Genomic DNA, 23,397 nt, shown 5'->3' on the forward strand with positions numbered 1-23,397 from the left:
GTAGCAGAAAGGGTAACTTTGACAGATGGCTTGGGAGTCAAACTTTGTCTATTCTTTTACCATTTTGCTAAAATTTGCTTTCTCCCTGTACTTTTGTCAGCATTTAAAATTATGCAGAATTGCTACATATACTCTTTCTTTATCATAGCTGTGTAGACCCATCCCTGCTCTATTGAATTTGGGAATGACCAGCCCTGCATTGTTAAGTGAGGTTTTTATTTTTATTTTTTTAAAGATTTATTTATTTATTTATGAGAGAGATAAAGCATGAGTGGGTGGAGGGGCAGAGGGAGAGAGTCCTCAAGCAGATACCCCACTGATCGTGGAGCCTGACATGGGGCTTGACCCCACAACCTATGAGATCATGACAGCCAAAACCAAGGGTTGGACGCTTAATGGACTGAGCCACCCAGGTGCCCCTAAGTGAGGTTATTTTTTTCTCGCTCTAGTGGTCCTCCTTAAAAATGAGGCTCCAGTTCATTTCTAGACCAGAGTACATGGTTCCCTCTCTTTGTTCTCTCTAGAGATAGCTATGCTGCTATGGGCAGGGGAAATACAAAGATGATTTGGTCTGATCCCCCTTCTCTTTCTCCAATTATATAAAAGTTAGATAAATATAAATGCTGAGCCACAGGAGAGCAGGGCTTAGGACCAATATTTTGATGAAGGAATCTATAGTATTTTACCCCCTTTCATACAGATGGAGCTGATCCCTATACCCCAAGCCTGTTAGGGGATATGTGGAGTAGGAGGCAGGAAGAGAGGCTGCTCACTCTGTGGTTACAATTTTTGTGTTGGTGCAATAAAAAAGAAAGAACAAATTTTTCATTTGCTTATGCTGGATATTCTCCACTTCCCCTCTAAATCTACTCGCCCTGTGTAGTAAGGCCTTCATGGTCTACTTTACCCAGGCTCCCCTGACTCTGTGGATTACAGTTGGGTTTCGCCAATGGGAGAAACAGGCAGAAGAGTGGAAAGTAGGAGGAGAGATCTTCCAGGAACGTAGTTCCCTTGTTCCCTCCCTGTGGTTTGGCAATGGTTGTGCTTACTTCCTTATGTAAGGCTACAGTTCCAGTTGGATGATCCCACCTCCCTTGTCCTGTCAGGCTGAGGAGTGGTAAAGCTTGTGAGGGACGTATCACCCTCCCTTGTTCATTCCTTTAACTTTGTCCACTCCTCTGTAAATATTCCTTTCATTCAGTAGTCCTCAGTTACTCCTTTGGAGCATGCTGTTTCTTTTTTTGCTGGAAACTTCACACTGATTTGACTCGAGGCAGATTTTAGAAATGAAGCACCTGGATCACAGAATTAAACCACCTGAACTGGACTTGAATAGTATATTCATTTTATAGGGAATAAAAAAATATATAATCCAAGAAAATTTACTTAACAATTAAAAGAATTAAAAGAATTAAAACAATTAAAAGAATACCCCCCAAAAAAAGTAACTTTCTGCACTAAAAATTAATGCCCAGTCCATGTCCTTGGTCCCCTGTATAGGCTAGAGCTGTTGTGACTTGCTAAAATAATATTTATTTCCATAGTGTGCATGTACGGTAATAAAAATGTTTTGTGAATTAAAAAAATCAATTCTAATGCTGTTAGATGATTGGAGTTATGTTATAAATGTGTTCTCAGGGAGGAAATCCAATGAAGTTAATTGTGTGATGGGGCAGAAGACCCATCATCAAAGACTTAAGTTGCAACACCACCTACATGAGTAGGCACTGTCCGCCCACATATAGAAACTTCTCATTTGCTGAGAAGACTGCTTCTCCGTCTGCAAATGGCTCAAGTGGGGGATCTTCCTGAATTCAGAAAACCATGAGTTTGGGCTAACTAAAGAAACAAACCTTTACATGAGTGCAAGTTAATTGTCTTCCCCTGCCTTTCAATGTCATCAAATTTTAAACCTGAATATATTGGGTTTTTCTCAATTCCAATCAGAGCTGATATCACATGAACATTAGAACAACCCTTTCAAAGTGTGCTGGCATGAGCAGACAGGGATGCCAAAAATTTAACTGAATTACACTGAGAATGTAGTGATGCAGACTGGATTTTCCCTGCCCGCCACACAGGGCTTATAGTCTCTGCCAACATGGTGGTTTTGGGATGGCGCTGCTTCTAGAGCTTTGCTCTGGCTCTGGGTTGTCATGCGTCCAAATCTCTTTGAAATTCAGGTCTTTTGGAGGCTTTCTATAGCGTCTATCAGATCTTTGGAGATTCAAGCCACACTTTAGTACCGGAATTTCCCAGTTCCCCCTGGACCTGGGCCACAGGGAACTGGAAACAATTCAGCTCAGGGCTGACTACTCTGGCCCATCCAGTTCCTGGACACCCAAAGTGAGGGCTGGCATTCTGAAGTGAAAACCCACTGTAGTTTCTCCCTTTTCGTCCCACCGACTATTGGGGACAACGAATAAAATTGTTGTCTTTTAAAAATCACAGTTCAGTTCTCTAATATACCAGCCCCAGCTCTGTGTTTTTTATTTAATTTGAAAACGAGTCAGCAAGTGTAAACAGGTATATCTGATGGGATGGGATTTTTTAGAAAAGAAATATTTACATATCTATTCTAAGTAATTTTTTCCATTACCTTTAAGTCGCCATTAATAATACAAGATTGACTATTACATAGGATTTTTACGTTCAGATCCTACTATGTATATGCAGACAAAACAACAGGATTTAGCCATTTAACATAGTGCAAGGAACAGGAGTACATGAGGAAACAAAGCACTAGAAATCTACCAGTTCTTAAATAAATGGCTTAAATTCTTATATATTGGGCCCCCAGAGTGAATCATTGTGTTCCTACCAGTGATACTATGTCCAAGTGTGCCTTTTCTTTTTTTAAAGTTCTCAGGCATTATTCCAGAATTTTGGGGCAGTGGTAAGGTGGAGTGAAGGATTGTAGTTAACATTTTTTTCATTTGGAGGAAAAAATAGTCATTTGATAAAAGAAATCACTCTTCCAGCTTCAGAGTAACTTCAGAATTTTATGTTTAGGAATTACCCATGAGCATAATTAATCCTATTTAGAACAATCTCTTAACTTTAGAATACTTGTATCCAGGGAAGATTTATTTACATGTCCAGATTTCAGTTAAATTAAATTGTGCCTGGTTTGTTTAAATCAGTAGAAAAACAAACCATTTATTTATTCTTTTAAAAACAAGAGCTGATTTGACATAGATTGTGTCTGATGCTAGATTGGTTTGGAATCACTTTAAGTGATTATCTAGTTTGATAACTACTTATAGGAAATGGTTTTGCGTAAGCAATTCAATGAGACCTTGGAAAAAACTAGCATCTCTCTCTCTCTCTTTTTTTTAATAACAGCTATCCTGTAATAACACGCACTGCAAAATAAATAAATAAATAAATAAATAAGGTGGTTCTACTGTTTGGAAGATCATGCTGTACGGAAAGAAAAAAATGCTCTAATACCAAGTACTATATTGAATATTTTGACATCTAAATTATAATACAACCACACTTTACAAACTTGCCTGCCAAAATAAATATAATTTTCCACTTTTCTCTTATTAAAAATATTATATCTACTCTAGAAACTGTTATTTGGGGTAATTCATCAAATACTATCCCATTTTCCATTTTTGTTTCATAGTTTATTTTCCTGACATTTCAGATGAGTTTACACAGTAACTAAGATGATTAAAGAGTGCAAATTCACTGAAATATTTTGATGCCAGGTTTACACCATGCTAAACGTTTAGATTTAGAAACATATTAAGATATGACTCACTATTGCATGATTTCCTATATAGTATGAGTCAAACTGTGTTTCCTGGATAAAAATGTAGATGCATGAGTTTTGCTACAAGACAGTCATATTATCAAGTAGATATTAGTCACAGCCTCAACATGAGCAATAGAAGAGTTTTTTTAATTCTAATATTTGGCCACATTACCCCTCCCTGGAAAGAGAGTGAAAAGTATTAATCAGAATTAAAACTCTTTTAATAGCCTATTATTTCTCTTTGAGAGGAAAATTCCATAAGTGTTCTTGATTACCCTTAGCACAATGGACATTATAAAATAAATACCTAATACTTTGACACACAGCTTCTAGAGGACTAGTGAAAAGGTGACGTTAACCAGCTGAGCCCACTGTTCACGCATAATACCGTGGTGACCAGAGAGACCTCCCACATACACAAATAGAACGGTACAAAGTGCCTGTGATTTCCAAGTTCATTGGCCAAACAAAGGGTTTGTTAAGCAACACAAGACACCAGTCTCAGCTGCTTCCACACATGGCCTTCCTAGAGGAGACACACGAAATTTCATTTGGTCTGACTGCACGCTGCATGTTTATAACGGCAGTAGCATAGAAGATTAAAATAGAAAACACTGTAACTATTTAGGGTTTTAAACAAATTTCAAAACCACATGCTTTCTCACTCAACGGGGAAGTTTAAATCAAAAGGCAACTGGATCCTGAACGTAGTTGGTTTTTCCTCCAAAGACCAACCTCATTGACCTGCTTGTTGAGGGCAGGTTTTACAGATCCTTCTGACAACTTCCATGAAGTGCCTTGTCAGCACCTCTGTAGCCCCAGCAGCTGCTGAAAGGTTTGTTCACTCTGTTTTATTAGGAGAGTGTCGTTGGGTTTGTAAACTTACTTTTTTCATTTCTCCATGCAGCCATTTCAAAATGATCTTCCAGATGCTGGCTAACGAAGCACTTTTTAACTACTGTCAGGGAAGGTCAATCTACTTACTGGCATCTGACTGTATAGAACAGGAAGTCTGTGCTGCATTTCGTGTTCTTAATGAAACCCGACAACAGAGGACTGAACGCATTAGTCTCAGAACAGGAGGCCTAAGGATGGCAAAGACCCAAGGGTCAATTATTGAATTGATAGATAAAAATCTAAGAGCTTGGAGGTCCCACTTGTTTTTTTGGGATGAGGTTTGATCCATATATGCAAAAATCTGTAAGAAGCAAAGAGGAAAAATGATATTAGTTTTATATTGCAGCCATACACAGGCTTAGAGTGTGTGCAATTTCTTAGGATTTAAGAGCAAAACGTGTTTTTTTGTGGGCCAGGGGTGGTGACAGATGGGTAGTGAAATCTCTGTAGATTTCCATGTTTATTCCTGACAAAACCTGTGAAATGTAAGTATTGTCTCCTTTTGACAGATGAGAAAGTGAACTTCAGGAGAGGTAATAACTATATATTACATTTACGTCCAAATATTTAATCTGATTTAATTATCACAGTCCAGTGAAAAAAGGTACCTAGAGCATGGGTTCTGGACATGGGACTGCCTGGGTTTCAATCCTGGATGCATATATAGCTCTGGAACCACAGGAAAGAAAACTAAACTCTTTGTGCCTCAGTTACTACATCTTTAAAATGGGTGATAATGAGAGCAGTACCTACTTAGGTTTGTTGGGAAGATGACAGGAAGTAGTATGTGTACGTAAATTAAAACAGTGCTTGCTCAGTAAGTACCCCACAATGTTGTCCAAACCTCCAGATTATCAGTGAGGACACCAACATGCAGAGAAGCTAGGTGACTTGCCCAAGTTCCCAGAGCTGCTTAGTTGGCAGAGTCAGGACATGAATTCCAACTTCCTTGAACTAGTAAAGGGCTCAACCATGGGCCATGTTCAGATAGCCTATATTAGAACAAAGGCCTTTAGAACAATGTCCCAAATACTGGAAACCTGACACATCTTTGCACACTGACTGCTGTTTTCAAATGGGTATACCAGCTATTTTGTGATTCCTTATATATTTTGGGATCAATGCAGCTTTTTGGTCAGATTGAAAGGAAGAGAAAAGTACAGGCTCGATAAAGATCAAACATGACACAGCTTACAGAAAGAGGAAAACAAATGGAAATCACTCCCAATCTTTTTTTTTTTTTTTTTTTTAAGATTTGAGATACACAGAGAAAGAGAGAGAGAGCATAGGAGTAGGGGTTGGGGGGAGAGGGAGGAGAAGCAGACTCCCCAATGAGCAGGGAGCTGGACTCAGGGCTCCATCCCAGGGCCCTGGGATCGTGACCTGAGCTGAAGGCAGATGCTTAACCGACTGAGACACCAGGTGCCCCTCGTACACAATCTTTGAAACCAATTTCTTTGTAATGCTCTAGGGACTTTCTTACGCATGGGAACCTGTGCCTTAGAGAGCTACGACTTCATTCCTCCACACTCCTTTGCCAGAAAAAGGAATGGTTTATTTCCTTTCCCCCGGTACTTATTCTGCAGCCATCCGGCAATTGGATATACAAAGTGCATTGCAGGGAAGGAGAAGAGTAGTCATCTTCGGGTTGCTTATGTTAAGACAAGAGCGGGAAGGTTTGGCAGCCATAGGTGTTTATGCCAGAGAATCTTGGAATAGGGAATGGAGGAAAGGCTTGGCACATGAGCAAGGAAAAAGAAGAAGCGATGGTGGATTTCCCTGATTATACAGAGAAGGGGAAAGTTGGGGGGAACATGCAAAGAAGCAATCATTTTCTTGTCAGCCAAACTATTTTGGCTGAGAAATATACAATACTTACATATATGGTATACCTAAGAAGCGATCTGGGAGTTTAGCTATTCGGGATGAGAGCGTACAGAAGTCTGATAGATTCAAGTATATTCGTTACCACACACGCATACAACTGCCACTCTGTTGGAGAAAAAGTCTGCAGGGGAATTTATGATCGAGCTTCGCCACAGCATACGATGACAGTGAACTGGCCAGCCATACTGGGCAATAGGGAGAAGGCTCAGCACTCCGGTGTCACACGTGGAGATGAGTCAGGTTTTCATTGGTAAATGACTTCTGTGGTATCATAGTTCCTGATCTCGTTAGAGGGTGACAGAGCAATGAGAAGTGAAAAATGGTTTTAGAAGATGGAGCAATTCTGTGCTATTTGTTTCTTTTCCTTTTCAACCACTATGCTGGGTAATTTTTAGAAATGCTTAAAATTTGCATTTCAGGAGGTGGTCAAGATTTTGTAGAAGACCATTTCTTCTTTGACACTGGGAAATTGACCCTTGAAGTTCCTCATGTAAGTTTTGTCTTCTCCTACCTCCCCATGTTTTCCCTTTGGTTCTTGTCTTTTGCCTAGAGTCCACCATTTTTGATACTGTAGATCCTGAGTTTGTTTTTATTTTTATTTATTTATTTATGTATTCATTTTTAAAGATTTTATTTATTTGTTTGACAGAGAGAGGAGCACAAGCACAGGGAGAAGCAGAATTCCTGCTGAGCCCAGGCTCCTGGGATCATGACCTTATCTGAAGGCAGACCCTTCACCAACTGAGCCAGCCAGGCACCCCCTGGGATTGTTTTTAATTGTAAAATATACCTAGCATAAAATCTTCCATTTTAACCATTTTCAAGTGTGTCATCAGTGGCATTAAGTACATTTATATTGTTGTGCAACTATATTGTCTATGTTTTTTATTTTTTGTATATAAAGTTGTTTTCATATCTTAAAATCTTTCTGGCTGTGAAGAGATTACCCCTCCCCAGGGCTACATTCTTTATATGTGTGTGTGTGTGTGTGTGTGTGTGTGTGTGCATGAATATATATATATATATATATATATATATATAATTAAATTAAAATCAAAAGACCCGCTTAGGCCTGGTCAAACAAATGACTTTGAGCTTGCAGAATCCAGTTTCTGGTTATTAATATGCCATATGATTTTCCTTTGGAAATGGAACCCTATGGAGATAGCAGTGAATATTTACTGAAGGCCTATGTGTGCCAGGCACGGGGCTAAGCAATTTATAGGTCTTATTGTTTAATTTTTTTTCCCTAAAGATTTTATTTATTTGACAGAGAGAGATCACAAGTAGGCAGAGAGGGAGAGAGAGAGAGAGAGAGGGAGGAGGAGGAGGAAGCAGGCTCCAGCCCAGCAGAAACCCCAATGTGGGACTCGATCCCAGGACCCTGAGATCATGACCTGAGCTGAAGGCAGAGGCTTAACCCACTGAGCCACCCAGGCAGCCCTTATTGTTTCTTACACCAACTTGCAAAATAATGTTAATTTCTGTTTTAGAAAGGAGGAAGTCAGGGCCTATAATATTAGTTACCGTGCCCTGAATCACATTCCAGGTAAGTAGGGAAGTCACGGAACCACACTCAAGAAGTGGGACCAGAACTTTCCTTTTAAGCACTACACTCTCTGCCACCATCTACATAAAAAGCCTGTGATGTGGGGCGCCTGGGTGGCTCAGTCGGTTAAGCATCTGCCTTCAGCTCAGGTCATGATCCTGGAGTCCTGGGATCAAGCTGTCCTAGGATCACGGCCCTTGTCCGGGGGCTCGCTGCTTAGTGGAGAGCCTGCTTCTTCCTCTCCCTCTGTTGTTCCCATTGCTTGTGCTGTCTCTCAAATAAATTAATTAAATCTTAAAAAAAAAAAGCCTGTGATGTAAAGTCTCACATGAAGTTCACCACTAACTGATTATGGTTTAGTGAGAGCCCTTTCTGCAAAGGTGTCACAAACGTTTGTGGGTATGATTGTTCCTGTTTATCGATTTAAAAACCATGGCTATATCTACTTGTCTTTCTTTGGGGCTCTTCTTTCCTTCACACAGTTTTGGTAATCTACATAATAAATGTCTGCATGGCGCTATACATGTATAATTTATATGTGTGTTTAAATACAATTGATGTTTACTAAAACATTTTTTTAAAAATTTTCACTTGCATTTTTAATTTAAATTCAATTAATTAACATGTAATGTATTATTAGTTTCAGAGGTAGAGGTCAGAGATTTATCGGTCTTAATGAAGATTCGGACGCTAGTCGACTAAGCCACCCTGGCACCCCCTCTCTCCTTCACACTTTGCACAGTTAAATTGCAGGCACAGATTATCATGTATTTACCTGCCTTGTGAAAGACATTCAGGTGGCCTCACTATGGCTTTATAGAATCCATTCTTTTTTTTTTTTCTTAAAGATTTTGTTTATTTATTTGACAGAGATAGAGCACAAACAGGGGGAAGAATAGAGGGAGAGGGAGAAGCAGGCTCCCTACTGAGCAGGGAGCCAGATGCGGGGCTCAATCCCAGGAGCCTGGGATCATGACCTGAGTGGAAGGCCGACATGTAACCGACTGAGCCACCCAGGCGTCCCTATATGATCCATTCTTAAAAAAATGTGGTGTCTGCTATAGTTAAAAAAAATTTTTTTTTAACATAAAAGTTGTGGGGACAGTATTTTCCAGGTATATGAGGTTTTAAAGACATCCCTTCCCTCAAATCCCAGGTGCTTTGTGGTGGAGGAAACAGGAGCCTCTGTCCTTTCGGAAAAAAAGACTGGGGCATAGATATGGCTCTGGTACTAAAGAGTGTTGTTCCCTTCCTTGTGCTTCAGGTGATCCCAGGGCTGGACATAAGAGAGTTAATGCTAAAGTTTAGAGTTCTGGGCTTGTATATTCCAGGGTGATGGCTCTTAATTCTTTGAAAAAAATGATGAGCACGAAGGACCCTCCCCAGAACACAAGATTTTACAAATGATTTCAAAGTGATTCAAGTGCTGTCTGTGGAGTGTAGGAGGAACCTTTGTCCATGGAAGTTTTGGCCTTCCGCAAATGCACTTTCCCTATTCCTGGCCCTTCCCATCCCCCATGTGTCCTAACTGCAGACAACTTCAGTCTAGCATTCTGTTAGAGGGGGCCAATTTTAGGCAGCAAATTATTCTGAGAAAAATGAAGCTTGGTATATTTTGGTCATATAAACTGAGGCACAGTGGATGTGAGCTCAAGATAAGGATGGGGTTTCGTGGTCAGAAAGTACCAAATAGAGGACAGGAGATGCCAATGGAAATTGAGCAGACCAAGTTGCAGATTAACTGGGTCTTAAACCTTTAAGCAGCAAGAGACTTGTCTTCCAAAGCACCATATCTCTGGAGATCAGTCCCTTACCATTTCTATCCTATCCTATCCTATTCCATTCCATTCTTTAAAAAAAAAAAAAGATTTTACTTATTTATGAGAGAGAGAGAGAACACGAGTGGGGGAGGCACGGTGGGGGGGAAATGTAGATTCCCCATTGAGCAGGGAACCTGATGTGGGACTGGATTCCCAGGACCCCAAGATCATGACCTGAGCCAAAGGTAGACACTAACCGACTGAGCCAACCAGGCACCCCCTTTATTTTTAACTTAATACTGTGATGGGTTCTTGACATGCCAAAAAAAGAAATACACCATCCCTAAAAGCTGTTTTTCTTTAAGCTGAGGACCTGGCCTTAATCATCTGAAACAGCAGTGATGAACGACGTGACCAATGGTGTAGACATAATGCACAGGTTTTTTGGGGGGAGAAGGACTATAGTTCTTGCTGTCTAAATTTTAAAAACTGAGTGTAACTGGGTCTTTACTCACAACCACCATTTTACAAAGGTAAAGGAAAAGGTGTCGAATGAAAGCAATCATATAGAGGAATGTTCTCTTAAAAGTCACTTGCTTTAAAATGATTTCACCAATCCCCAAGCATATCACTGGTGATGCAGAAATGATAAAGGGGTTTCCAGTAGTTCATGGAAATAACTTAAAATATTACCAGCAAATTCACTGTGGTTATACATGAAGAGTTCTGAATTTCTCTTTTATCCCTACTAGAACTGTGGTATTTTGCATGTACGTAATCAACAAATTTCATATGTTTTACAATTCCCATTCACGTTACATTTTATATGAAGAGTTCCAGGAATGAACAGGAAACTCCAGAACTATTTACTTGAGTTTGTTCTGTATTTTGAAGATCATATTTCTACTAATCAGATTTGCCTAGAAATTACAGCCCTAAAGAATTTCTAAAGATGAAGACAATTTTAGAATGAGCCAATAGTTCACTTTTGAAATTTTAGAACTGAATAAAATATTCTAATGGCAAGGAGAAAGCAGTTTAAAATGACCAGCAGCTGTCCACAGCTCTTGGCAAAGTAGAAACCAAGTAATTTGACATGCGTTGAAAATTAAAACACAAACAGTATCTGAGGCAAGAAGAGAGGTCTGATATATTTTCTGTGTTCTGTCCCATTTCAGGAAGAAAGTTTCTTTTTATCCCAGTGAAATGATGGCAACAGGTGATCAACATAAGGAGGGATTCATTAATTTATACACTATCTCTTTAGTACATAAACAGTTTGGAATATGTTGTTGGTTCCATGCATGATTTCATATTGGGCAGCCAAAATAATGCCATTTCCTAACCACAACATACTTTTTTTTTAATAGCATAAGAAATGTTTTATGTGTACCAACAGAAGATTTTATGTGAGGGGTAATCTGATTATTTCTTAATTTAGACCAGCATTTATATTAGCCAATCTCCTTCAATCTCGGTCTCAGCCTTTCAATTCATAGGACCGTGGAGAAGAAAAAAGGAACCGCACACTTGGCCCCAGCTCAGGTCCCTTGATCGGGATGGAAAAAAGGTCTTTGCCATTTTATTTTTAAACTGAATAAGGTGGGGGGCCTGTGGGGGGCTCAGTTAGTTGAGCATTGACTCTTGGTTTTGGCTCAGGTCATGATCTCAGGGTTGTGGGATAGAGCTCCTTGGGCTCCCCACCCTTCAGCCCGGGGTCTGCTTGGGATACTTTCCACTTCTGCTCCTCCCCCACCCCCACTGGGGTGTGCATACGCATGCTCTCTCTCTCAAAAAAAAAAAAAAAAAGCTAACAAGTTGGAATCAAGACAAAGTGATCCAGATATTTATAACATCCTCACCATTCCTTTGTGAAATCTTGGATTACTATTTTAACACATTTCCCCTGAAAGAAGTACTTTTCCCTCTGAGAGTACTGTGGTTAAGAGGATAGGCTCTGCATTTTTAAACTGTCTGGCTTTGAACCCCAGCTCCAGTGATCACTAGCTGGGGGACCCAGGGCATTATTTGCCTCATCTGTAAAAAAGAAACAGCAGTACCATCTATTTTGCAGGTTGTTGTGGAGATAATGGGTTAGTGTATATAAAAATTAGCACTCAAAATATTAGCCATTTTGATGTTGATAATAATGATATTTGAAGGTTGAATTTTACTTCATCCCAGGGTGCTGGTATTTTCCATTTTGATAGTTTTTACTGCCAAACATTGGAAGTCCTAGACTGGTGTTCTTGGAGGAAGCAGTAATTCTAACCTGCCCTTCCCTTGGGATAACACTGACACTATTATATCCAGTTTCTTAAATTCCCCACTCTCCTCCTTCCCTCACTACTGGAGTGCTGGAAAAGGCTGGTGCCCCATTGGGTACACAGCTGTGAAATCTCCTCTTTCCTGGGCCAGTGATGTGGCCTACTTTCGAGGGACATAGAAAGCAGTTCTGTAATCCTGAGGAAGAAACAGACAGAGATAGAGTAGATTGCTAGCACTTTCTGGGAACAAGGAAGTCAATTAGTTGGAATAGCTCATTAATAATCACTTTACAGTGATTACATTTTGAAGTGATAATATTTTAGATATACTGGCTTAATAGAAGATATTGATTAATTTTTACCATTTCTTTTTATTTTTTGTTGTTTGGCTAATAGAAAATTTAAAATTCCATATGTGGCTCAACTGTACTTCTGTTGGACTGCGTATGTTCTGTTGGAGAAACGGGAGAATTTCTGAAGACAACCACAAGTCTTTGCCTTGTCTAACAGCATCCCAGCTAGGATGTATGGAAATTATTCCTGCCTTGTGTGGGAGATTAGTATAGGCCATTTCTACACAATTTTCACGTAGACCAAGTAGACGAAAAGGACATGAGGGGAAAGTGCCCCTCCCCGAGCGCCCATGGCAAGCATTCTGAAATAGCAGAATGAATGCACCAAATAGTAGCTATGACTTTGGAATCATCAGATAAGTCCTCCAAGAGATAGCAAAAATCAGGATACTATAGCATTTTATAAAGTTTAAAGTGCCATGTAAATGGAAGTTTCTAACAAGTACCAGTAATTTATTGACAAAGTAAAATTAGTCAATGGTCAGTGTAAATTTTCTTACTAAAAGACAACTTCAAGGTACAGTTCAAATATCTATTTGGGGCCTGGTGAGTTACCCATTCTGCATCTAGATAATATGTCATGTTAGTCCCAAGGCAAGGATGAGCATGTCTGGCTTTCTGATTATGTTCACTCTAGGCTTTTCCTTTACTCTTTGAGAATCTTTGCCATGCATACATTCAGAAGCAAATCTGGATAATATTTGCTGATAGTGTCAATGCCACTATCGTAAGGGGCCCTCATAATCTTCATCTGGTGTCCTCAAGCCATAAACAGACAATGTAAATAAAAACACAGCTTCAAAGCAAACCTCCTACTACCCTACTCCTTCTAACCAGACTTCTAGCTCTAAGCCCCTTCCATTTGGCAACTCTGGAGCTTCCCTTAACAGTAAATAAAGGAGGAGAATAAATATTCATGTAAGTGTGTGTGTGTGTGTGTGCACGCGTTTGTGTGTGTTTACACAGGGAGACTTGAAAATCAACATATAGCAATGACTGAGTTCCCATGATAAAAGGCAAATTTACTTGAAAACAGGGGAACCTGCTGAAAATCACTGCCTTTATGTTTGATAATATATTTATGCAATGGGTTAGTCATGATCAAAGGAAAGATCTTTTCCTCCTGTTCTCTTCCTCTAAAGAGCTTAGGGAATAATAACCCTGTTCACAAGTCTGTGGTCCCCTCAGAGCCCATTCCTAAGCTATTTAAGTGGCTGGGGGTATGGGGGTTTTTAAATACACACTCAGAAATCACAGATGAGACTCCAAGAACTCATCAGGCTAAGACCGGCACTGCCCAACTTGGAAGGGGTTTATGGCCTCTAAGTTGGATTCTAAGTTGTTTAGTGGAACTGGAAATGCTTATTCTCTCATAGATACAGGTTCTGCATCTTTGTCCTGACCCAAAAAAGTTGATTTAACTCCTAACATGACATCAAAAGTTTCTACTAGTAAAATAAAAGAAATGCATAGAAGTCATGCTGGTTTCTACATCACAGCCTTTCTGCTATACAAATGCCCCAGTTCAGGGTGGAATGGAAGAGGCGAGGTCCCATAGTGCTACCTCCTTTCATAAGGGGGTACCTTCCTGTCCTTATGGATTCAGACCAGCCTCTGCCCTGACAGAGAATGGGGTAGGAGTGTGAGGACAATGGGGACCAGGGAGAAGAGAACATGGTTATGAATCAGTTCATTTAGGAGGACAAGTGTCCTTTCCCACCCTGGAGGAGGAGCATATGAAGATAATCAACAGTGATGGAGGCCAAAAGTGAGGTAAAGTTACTTCAGTTTCTACGGTCAGACCTGGTAACGTAGGCACTGACTATCTCTTTCTTTTCTCCAAGACTGTGGCAGGAGGGAATCACTGCCAACTGCTTACTTCCTGTTAGTCAGTCTTGTTCTTTTGAAGAGTGGGAAGCGGGACTACCAAGACTCCTCCTCCCCGGCTTCTGGTAAGGGGCCGTGCTAAGACACATCTGGGGCTCTGTTACCTGCGTTACACCTGGGGAGGCTCCAGTTCATAGCATCACAGAACTAACAGCTAAGCTTGCCCCAGACTAGGACAGCAGCCATTCCCAAACCCGGGCTCCTGTCTTCAGTTCCCTGGGGCAGCCTCTGGCTTGCTGGGTCACGGAACAAGCTGGATGTGCTTAACTCTCCCATCCCTAAGATGGACCAGCCATTCCTGTATGTGGCTTTGTGCTCAGCAAATGCATGGCTATAAGGTGAAGAACACCTATAGATATATCTGATAGTTATATGAAGAGGATATTTCATAAGGAAGTACAAATGTGTCCTTTAGAGGAATTGCAAGAGTTCAGCAAGGGGTTTCTCCAAGCAACCATCTTTCCCTTTAATTATCATTATGGACATAATATAATGTCCACATATTTTTTTTTTCCAGGGCCCCAAAGGGTTATGCTCCTAATATGTAAATTGGAAAACTGGTAAAGTCTGTGATTGTTGAACTTTTAGGATAAGTAATGAATGCTCTAAACTTACCAACAGGGATGTTTCTCACCTAGGGTGAGAATGGCAGCTGGAAGGTTGGGTGTTGGGCACCACCTTTTGTGCTGGGAGAAGGCGAAAGCATGGAGAGCTCGCACCAGTGGGTGGGGAACACCTAGAGGTGAACTGCAGCCCAGGGAAGTCAAGCTGTAGCTGATACCCATCCACAGGTGGGAGGGGCTGCCTCTCCTCGGGCAGCAGCCAGGCTGGCAGAGGGGGACAGGGACCTATCCCTCTCCCCCTTTTAACTCTAGGCTGGGGGTCTGGGCCGGCTTAGCAGAGGGTCAAGGATCCCTCTCAGGGGGACTATTCTAGGTGTGAGAAACACTAGCACAGAGCCATCAAAGGTTAGGGGAGGAAGGATGTGGGACAAAGGTGAGAAGCGAGAGGAGAAGGCTCTAGACCTCAAGAATCAGAACGTGGTTTTACAAATTGCAAAGGTAAGACGGTGGAAAGTGTGGGAGGCGGAGGGTAGAGAGTGAGAAGGCTGCTCAGAGCGGGGCTGCGGAAACGAAGCGAATTTACTTACTGTGAAAGGCAAGGAGCAGACCGCAAAGGTGATGGTCATAATAGCCAGGAGAATGAGATGGTCCGTCTCCTCCGCCATGGACACCCTTTCCCCTCTCCTGCGGGTCCCAGGGCCGTCCTGGCAGCTGCCCAAGGAGGGTCCGCAGCGACTTCTCCTGCTCCGACGGTGCATGCGGATGAGGTTGAGGATGACACTGAAGTTGCAGGCGAGCACCGCGACGATGAGGAGCAGCAGCACGGTGGCGTAGAGCTGCAGGTACGTGGTCTGGCTGTGTTGGATGAAACACCACGTCCCAGGGCAGTACTGGACGTACTTCTCGGGGTCCAGCAGCGGCAGGGAGCAAAAGAGCAGAGAGACCGTGTAGATGGTGGGCAGCACCGCCAGGCCGCCTCGGCGCGTGACCCAGCGCTGGTAGAAGTAGGGGTGCCCGATGGATAGGTAGCGCTCCAGGGCCATGGCGAAGAGCATGAGCATAGTGGCCAGGCTGAAGAAGGTCATGGCGAAGGCGAAGTAGATGCACACGCGGCGCTCAGGCGCCAGGGCCACCAAGGTCTGGTTCCGAGCGTAGGAAGCCAGCACCACCGGGCTGATGAGGCAGGTCCCAAGCAGGTCGGTGAATACCAGCTCTGTCACCAACACGTGGAACAGGGAGATAGAGTTCCCGCGTCCTGCGCTGCGTCCCGCGTCCCCCAGCCAGCGGCGCGCCAGCAGCGCCAGCGCGATGAGGTTCCCCAGCACCCCGGCCGAGAACATCACCGAGCTGATGGCCGGGCTTTCGCCGGAGGGGAGCGACTGCAGAGACTTGCAGTCCTCCCGCGAGGAGTCTTCGGAGATATTGCCCATGGTGGAGTGCCGAGAGGAGAGATGCGCCCTCCTCTCGCGGCTGGTACCTGGGAGGAGGAGGGTCTGAGAGCAGGAGAAGCTGAGGGAAAGGAGGAGGGACCCAAGTCCACAGCCCCCTTCCGGCCCCCTGCGCGCCCAGGGCAGACTGGGCCCCAGGGCTCGCGTTGCTCTCGGAGAGGCCACCACTAGGCTGCGGCATCCGGGCGGCGCTCCGGCCTCCGCAGCTGATCCTCACCCACCTCTGCCGGGAGCCCGCACCGTGGGGCAGCCGTCACCGCTTCCGCACCCGCCCGGGGGTTGGACCCAGATGTCGGGTCACAGCGCCAGGGGCTAGCGCCCTCCAGCTACCCAAGAGGTGGAACGCGCGTCACACCCCTTGGGGGCACCGCGAGTCCCTCGGCCCAGAGTGAGAGAAGAAAGGGCGGGAGCTCGGACCCCGCGGTGTCCCCACCCCCCTCCCCGATCCGTTCCCTCGGGATTGGGTGCTGGAAGCCGCGCGGCCGCCGACCTTGGCTAGGACGCGTTTAGCCCCAGCAGAGGGCCGGGAGGGAGTGCGGGGCACTTGCGGGGTGTGCGCAGAATTCACCGAAGGCAACAACAGGAAAGGAAAGTGACTCACCAAATGTTAGAGAAGTTAGAAGGACCCTGTCCTGGGAGATGAGTATCAGAAGGGAGCAACAAGCACCAAAGACCGCGTGCAGTTGGACCAATATGTTCTTTTCTCTTTCTTTTGACATTCTCAGGAAGATAAACTAAGAGGGCGGGACCCAAATTAGGAGGAAGTGAAAAGCTCGCCTGGTTGTCCAAGGAACCAAACCTTGCCACCGCTGAGCTGTCTGTTGCCCTGCTGCTTTGATCCGGTTGCCAGCATTTCGCCTTTTCCTATGTCAACACCATAACGGATAACCACTTGTTTAAGCAAGCCAGAAAAGAAAGAAAGAAAAAGAAATGTTCCTTGTGTGTAGAATTGTTTGTGAACACAGCTTGAAATCATTGCTCATTGTACTCTCGTCAAGCATAGTCTTGAAAGAAGCTCTTGTTCAGGATTAATTCTTTCAGGTTAACGGTGCAGAGCACATTTGGAAAGACGGATTCCTCGTAAAGCTTATTAGTAAATGGCCAGTTTTAGAAACTAGAGCTGACAAAAGTGGTTGTCCGCCACCCCCATTGTCACAATTGCAGACTCCTGAAAATGGGCTGGTGTTTAAAACTGTTTGAACAAACAAAATCCAGTGTGACAGACAAAGGGGGGTAATTGCATTCTGTAAGGAAGGTCATATTCACGTGGGGAAGGAGGAAGGACTGGGAGATGGAAGGATCTGCATAGGGAATAAGCAAGGGGTAAAAGTCCTCATGGTGGAATAACGAAAACATTAGGTGCTGAAGAGCACATCTTACCACAGCCTGCTTGCTCTCCATGAATATTTTAGCTCACCTTGATAACTCTAGCCTCGGGACTGGAATGGAGATGAGGCTCCCAACAGGGCAAGTTCAAAGTTCTCATATAAGAAGTTCTTATATTCAAGTTCTTATATTCTTATATTCAAGTTCTACAATTCTCATATAAGAAGTTCAACAGTCACAGGCGGCTGAGCCTCCCAGAGAACCCAGTCTCTTTCTGATCTCTAGCCCTTCATACCTAGCATGCTGTCTACATGTCCTTCCTTGTGTAGTCACCAGTCACTGCTCAGATCGGTCAGGATGCAACCAGAGAAACAGAACCACTGTAAGTGATGAAGAATGAGAGATTTATTATTAGGCACTAGATCTGCGTTTTTCAATATGGTAGCCACCAGCCACAAGTGGCAGTTTAAATTTAGATGAGTCAAAATTAACAGTGTAGTTTCTCAATTGCACTAGGTACACTTCAAGTGCCCAGTAGCCATATGCATGTGATTAGTGGCTATCATATGGGGCAGCTCATATACAAAACACTTCGGTCATCACAGAAGCTCTATTGGAGAGTGATGCATTCGACCCTACATGATTGTGGGAGCTCCTGGAGAAGGCCATGCAAAGCTGTTTGCTGTTTTTGGTTCTAGCGCTGATCGAACCGGAAGTCATCATAGGTCAGACCGAATGGTGGTCAGGGTAGAAAGCTGGTTGTGGATGAAAGCACATACAGGCTTGGGACCTACATGGCTAACCTAGAATTCATGAACAACTAGAATCTTCAAAGACAGAGCAGATTTGTGTGTGTCTCTCACTACCTCTAACCTTGATAATGCAAGTGTATTGTGGGAGAAGCTGGCACCCTTCATGGGGCTACACTTACACTTGGCTTAGGATGCAGAGAAGCTGAAGGAGATCTGATGGCAGCTGGAGTCCACGTGCTGCCTCATACCAGCAAGGAGAGCTGGCAGATCAGTGACAATGTACCAGAGTTATCACCGTGTCTGGAGCCCTGCATTGTCCTTCAGAGCATGAAAGCCATGGCTGCTGCTTCCCTGATGCCTTCTCAGTCTCATACAACACTTCTCTTGTGGCTAATGTTAGCCTTGAAACTGGCCAGGATTCTGAAGCACAGATCCTGCTCAGCTGAGTCCACTCAGTATAAGGCTACCGCATGCCCCACAGGTCCAGGCATCAAGTCTGCACAGAAAGCAGAGCGTGAGAAAGACACAGCTACTGTGAATTTGCTCTCTCTTGTGCCTATTTCTTTCATCAGTAAAGCTGATTTTCCAGAAGTACCCTCATAGCCTTCCCTTCATGTCTCCATTAGCCAGAATTTGGTAAAATGGCCACTCCTTAGCTCCAAAGGGGACTATTGAACATTTCCGGCTTCTTCCAGAGTAGAGGCAGGCAGGGGAGAAGGGGCTGCGAGTGGCATTGGGTTAGTCAGCCAGCAGTGTCTACTGCAGATCTCACAGTGAACTCACCTCTACCCCCATTACAGCCAGAGAGGAAGTGCAAGAACACCCATTCCGAGTCTTTCATTTGCAGCTCAAGAAACTGACGCTCAGGAAAGTTGAGTATCTTACCCAAGGATACACAAAGTTAGTGCAAAGCTAGGAGTATGGAGGCCAGACCATCTCATTTACATTACAGATCTCTGCATATTGCACGCACTGTCCATCTAAGGCCAGAAAGGAGCACCCAGCACAATACCCATCCTCAATGAGCATTAGCGCTCATTGGCAAGCCACACAACACAATTTAGATGTTACTGTTTGCCTGACATATTGATAAATTTTGAAAGGATTACACATACCCAGTATGACCAAAGAGCGAGAAAGGGGCTCGCTGTTGATGGAAGTGTGAGTGTGGGTACAACCTTTCTGGTGAACCCATTCGGTTTATTAATTATCACAAACTTAGAATATGCTTTGGCCCAGAAATAATGTTATAGAAATGTACTACCTGAAGGAGACATAATCTGGAAAATACACAAAGTTGTCTCATACACACACACACAGCAGGAAAAATGTTCATTATTGCAAGAATCTAGAACTAAATGTCCTTCCATAGAGGACTGGTTTAATAAATTTTGGTACAACCCATGCAAGGGAATATATAGTCACTAAAAAGGATGATGTGTCTCTGTATTTCTTGATAATAATCTTTACCACATATTGAGTTAAAATCATGTATATTATTTCATTCATATAAAATTATATGCATAAATATTTGCACAGAGCAGCATCTCAAAGGATGTTCAGCAAAATGTTAGTAGTAATTTCTTCTTTATGCCTGCCTGTTTTGGCTGATTTTTCTATAAATATGTGTTACCTTTATGTTAGGAAATTCAAGAAAGCTGCTTTTTATTTAGAAAAAATTAATCATTGGAGGAGACTGTCTTTCTTGGCAGAAAGCAGGGAGTTTGATGCTAATGTTTTAAATCCTCTTCCAGTTCTACTGTTTAACAAGTGGACAGGTCTTGCCAGTTGTCTGAGACTGGAGAAGATTGGAGATATATTCTTATATTTTCCATAAGGGTTTTGTAACTATCCTTCTTATTTGAAGATTGGAGATCATCACATATTTTGCACCATTTCTAACGAGATGATGCCCTGCCCTACTTCAAGTGACTGCTTTGACATTAGATTTTTGTCATCCCTTAACCCAATTCTGATACTACCATTGTCAAGCAGTCCCTCTCTCATAAAGGTGGAAATAAAAAAGTAAAAAAACTTAAAAAAATTAAAAAAAAACCCAACCCAAAATGCAGTCAATAAAAGCCAATTTTGAGACTAGGTTAAAAAAAATTAAGGGTAATTATGAGTGGGTAGGTGCAGAATCTTAGTAGAGAAAGAGAAACTATAAAAAAGAACTGAATGGAAATTCTAGAACTAAAATTTATAGCAGCTTGGAGTTGGCTGAAGAAAGAGTGAGCTTAAGGACTAATCACATCTGGTCACCTTTCTTTCCTTGTCATCATTATATTTGTGCTCATTGGAAATATTCTCACGCTTCCCATACCATATGAGGCTTGTCCTGTTTTTATCCATGAAGCAAAGCATGGGTTTTCTCTTCCCTCAGATCCCTCAAACTTCTCTGGGATCTGGGGTGCAGAGCCACACTATCCAGGAAGCTCCTTTGTTAACATTTTAAGCTCTCTTGTTCGCTTGAACTTCACCTCCCCCCCTTCGCAGCCCGTGGACCCAGATGGGGAAGAAGTGGGACTACTTTGCTCCTTCTTGTCTCTTTGCTCTTTCGAGGTCTCCTTTATGCCTAGTCTTTCAAAAGTCCTATGCCAAACACTGACACCTGTGTTCTGCTACACTGTCCTTTCCCTGAGGCAGTCAATGGCACACCCCAGCTGCTGCTAAAACTAGGGAAAGGGCTGGACTATCAGCAAGTACTGGGCTATAAAATACATAGGTTAATATGTCAAATTATAACATTTGCCTTCCCGTAGGTGTGTGTATATCCAAGGCTTTGTGGGACTTATTACAACATCATAGGATTGTTTGAGAAACAATTGATAAAGTCTTTGCAAAACCAGTCAATAAAAAGTGCTTTACAAACGGATGTAGGAGTACAATAGTTCTTTTGTCCTTAGATGGAAACTATCAGAAATGCTTATTAGCACCAGGGGTTAGATCAAATGAATTATTCCAATAATGTCAGGAAGGCAAATTGCCTATGATTCTATCTTCCTTTTTAAGATTGATAGAGAACAAAGAACCCAATATAGTCATGAAAATTCTCTTTACTTAGAAAGGTTTGCTTTCAAAACCAACTATAGAGCAGAAAAGCACATATAACAGAAAAATCAGGCTATATTTATTCAATTTGTTTGTATAAAATAAAAACACATTACAGAAATTTTGGAAAAATTAGAAGGAAGGAAAAAGTCACCAATGAATGTGTACCCATTAAAAATGACCACTCTTAACATCTTGTTGTGTTTCTTTCAATTTTTCTTTTATGCACCTTTGTTTTCACAGCTGTGATATTATATGTAAAATTTTCCATACCGTCTTTTTAAAAAACTTAAAAGCATATTGAATATGCTTTTATATATATATAGTGCAATATGCATTAAAGGCCTTAAAAATGTTCATGCTCTGAGATCCAGAAATTGCATTTCTAGAAATCTATACTCCATTTATTTACTCACTCAACAACAATTTATTAAGGCATATATTTACTGTGACAGCAGAGTATAGTTTGAAAAGCAAGGGTTCAAGAGTCAGATTGCTTTGTTGTTATTGTTTTTTAAGTTTTTATTTAAATTCCAGGTAGTTAACATACAGTGTTATATTAGTTTCTGGTGCAAAATAATGATTCAACACTCTTCCATACACCATCCGGTTCTTACCACAGCAAGTACACTTCTTAAGGCCCATCACCTCTGTTGTCTAATTGCTGAGGGAAGACTTCCAGTATTATGTTAAATAGTAATAATGACAGTGGACATCCAGTCTTATTCCTGACCACAGAGGAAAAGCTCTCAGTTTTTCCCCATTGAGAATAATATTAGCTGTAGGTCTTTTGTATATGGCCTTTATGATGTTGCAACATGTTCTATCTATCCCAACTCTGTTGAGGTTTTTGGGTTTTTTGTTTTTTGTTTTTAGCAAGAAGCGATGCTGTATTTTGTCAAATGCTTTTTCTGCATCTATTAAATGGATCATAAAGTTCTTATCCTTTCTTTTATTATAGTGATGTATCACATTGATTGATTTGTGAGTATTGAGCCATCCCTGCAGCCCAGGAATAAACCCCACTTGATCATGGTGAATAATTCTTTGAATGTACTGCCAGATTCAATTTGCTAGTATCTTTTTGAGAATTTTTATGTTCATGTTCATCAGAAATATTGGCCTATCATTCTCCTTTTTGGTGGGGTCTTTGTCTGGTTTTAGAATCAAGGTAATGCTAGCCTTATAGAAGAAATTTGGAAATTTTCCTCCCATTTCTATTTTTTGGGACAATTTGATAAGGATACAAGCTCTTCTTTAAATGTCTGATAGAATTCCCCGGGGAAGCCATCTGGCCCTGGACTTTTGTTTGTTGGGAGATTTTTGATTACTGACTTAATTTCTTTGCTGGTTATAAGTCTTCTCCAATTTTCTATTTCTTCCTGTTTCAGTTTTGGTAGTTTATATGCTTCTATGAATTTGTCCATTTCTTCCAGATTGCCCAACTTGTTGTCATATATTTTTTCATAATATTCTCTTGTGATTTTTTGGTAATTTTCTGTGGTGTTGGTTATGATCTCTCCTCTTTCATTCATGATTTTATTTATTTTTGTCCTTTCACTTTTCTTTGTGATAAATCTGGCTAGGGGTTTATCAATATTATTAATTCTTCCAAAGAACCATCTCTTCATTTCCTTAATCTGTTGGGGTTTTTTTGTTTATTTGTTCCCAAATTGTTTATATCTGCTCTAATCTTTATAATTTTCCTTCTTCTGCTGGCTTCAGGCTTCATTTGCTGTTCCTCTTCTAGCTCCTTTAGGTGTAAGTTTAGGTTTTTGTATTTGAGACTTTTCTTGCTTCTTGAGGTAGGCCTGTTTTGCAATATATTTCCCTTTTAGGACTGCCTTTTCTGTATCCCAAAGTCTTTAGACCGTTGTGTTTTCATTTTACT

General features: G+C 41.9%; 1 protein-coding gene and 2 long non-coding RNA genes across 5 annotated transcripts in view; 2 read left to right on the plus strand and 1 right to left on the minus strand.

The window, feature by feature from the left end:
• Positions 1 to 2,834: 2,834 nt before the first annotated feature.
• Positions 2,835 to 23,397, minus strand: part of PTGER2 (prostaglandin E receptor 2) — a 35,414-nt gene continuing 14,851 nt past the window's right edge. Inside the window, exons 1-3 of one of the 2 annotated variants that reach the window (XM_032871102.1) lie at positions 16,979 to 17,121; positions 15,517 to 16,406; positions 2,835 to 4,964 (exon numbers count right to left, since the gene is read on the minus strand). In XM_032871102.1, coding sequence (XP_032726993.1) covers positions 4,743 to 4,964; positions 15,517 to 16,406; positions 16,979 to 17,096 — 1,230 coding nt within the window. In that variant the 5' untranslated portion in view covers positions 17,097 to 17,121 and the 3' untranslated portion in view covers positions 2,835 to 4,742. Of the gene's footprint in view, positions 4,965 to 15,516; positions 16,407 to 16,978; positions 17,122 to 23,397 lie in introns of those variants that run through there. The other variant, XM_032871103.1, reaches the window with a different exon arrangement.
• LOC116875548 lies at positions 4,512 to 7,216 on the plus strand. The gene is made up of 3 exons (XR_004384219.1): positions 4,512 to 4,601; positions 6,970 to 7,040; positions 7,200 to 7,216. It is a non-coding gene; the product is annotated as an uncharacterized LOC116875548 (long non-coding RNA).
• LOC116875547 lies at positions 14,099 to 17,207 on the plus strand. 2 transcript variants are annotated; one of them, XR_004384217.1, is made up of 4 exons: positions 14,099 to 14,252; positions 14,324 to 14,431; positions 15,627 to 15,771; positions 17,103 to 17,207. It is a non-coding gene; the product is annotated as an uncharacterized LOC116875547 (long non-coding RNA). The 2 variants fall into 2 exon arrangements; XR_004384218.1 differs by lacking the exon at positions 14,324 to 14,431.

This window comes from Lontra canadensis, unplaced genomic scaffold (assembly GCF_010015895.1).
Source record: "Lontra canadensis isolate GAN:19392208 unplaced genomic scaffold, GSC_riverotter_1.0 scaffold42, whole genome shotgun sequence".
Classification (NCBI taxonomy): domain Eukaryota; kingdom Metazoa; phylum Chordata; class Mammalia; order Carnivora; family Mustelidae; genus Lontra; species Lontra canadensis.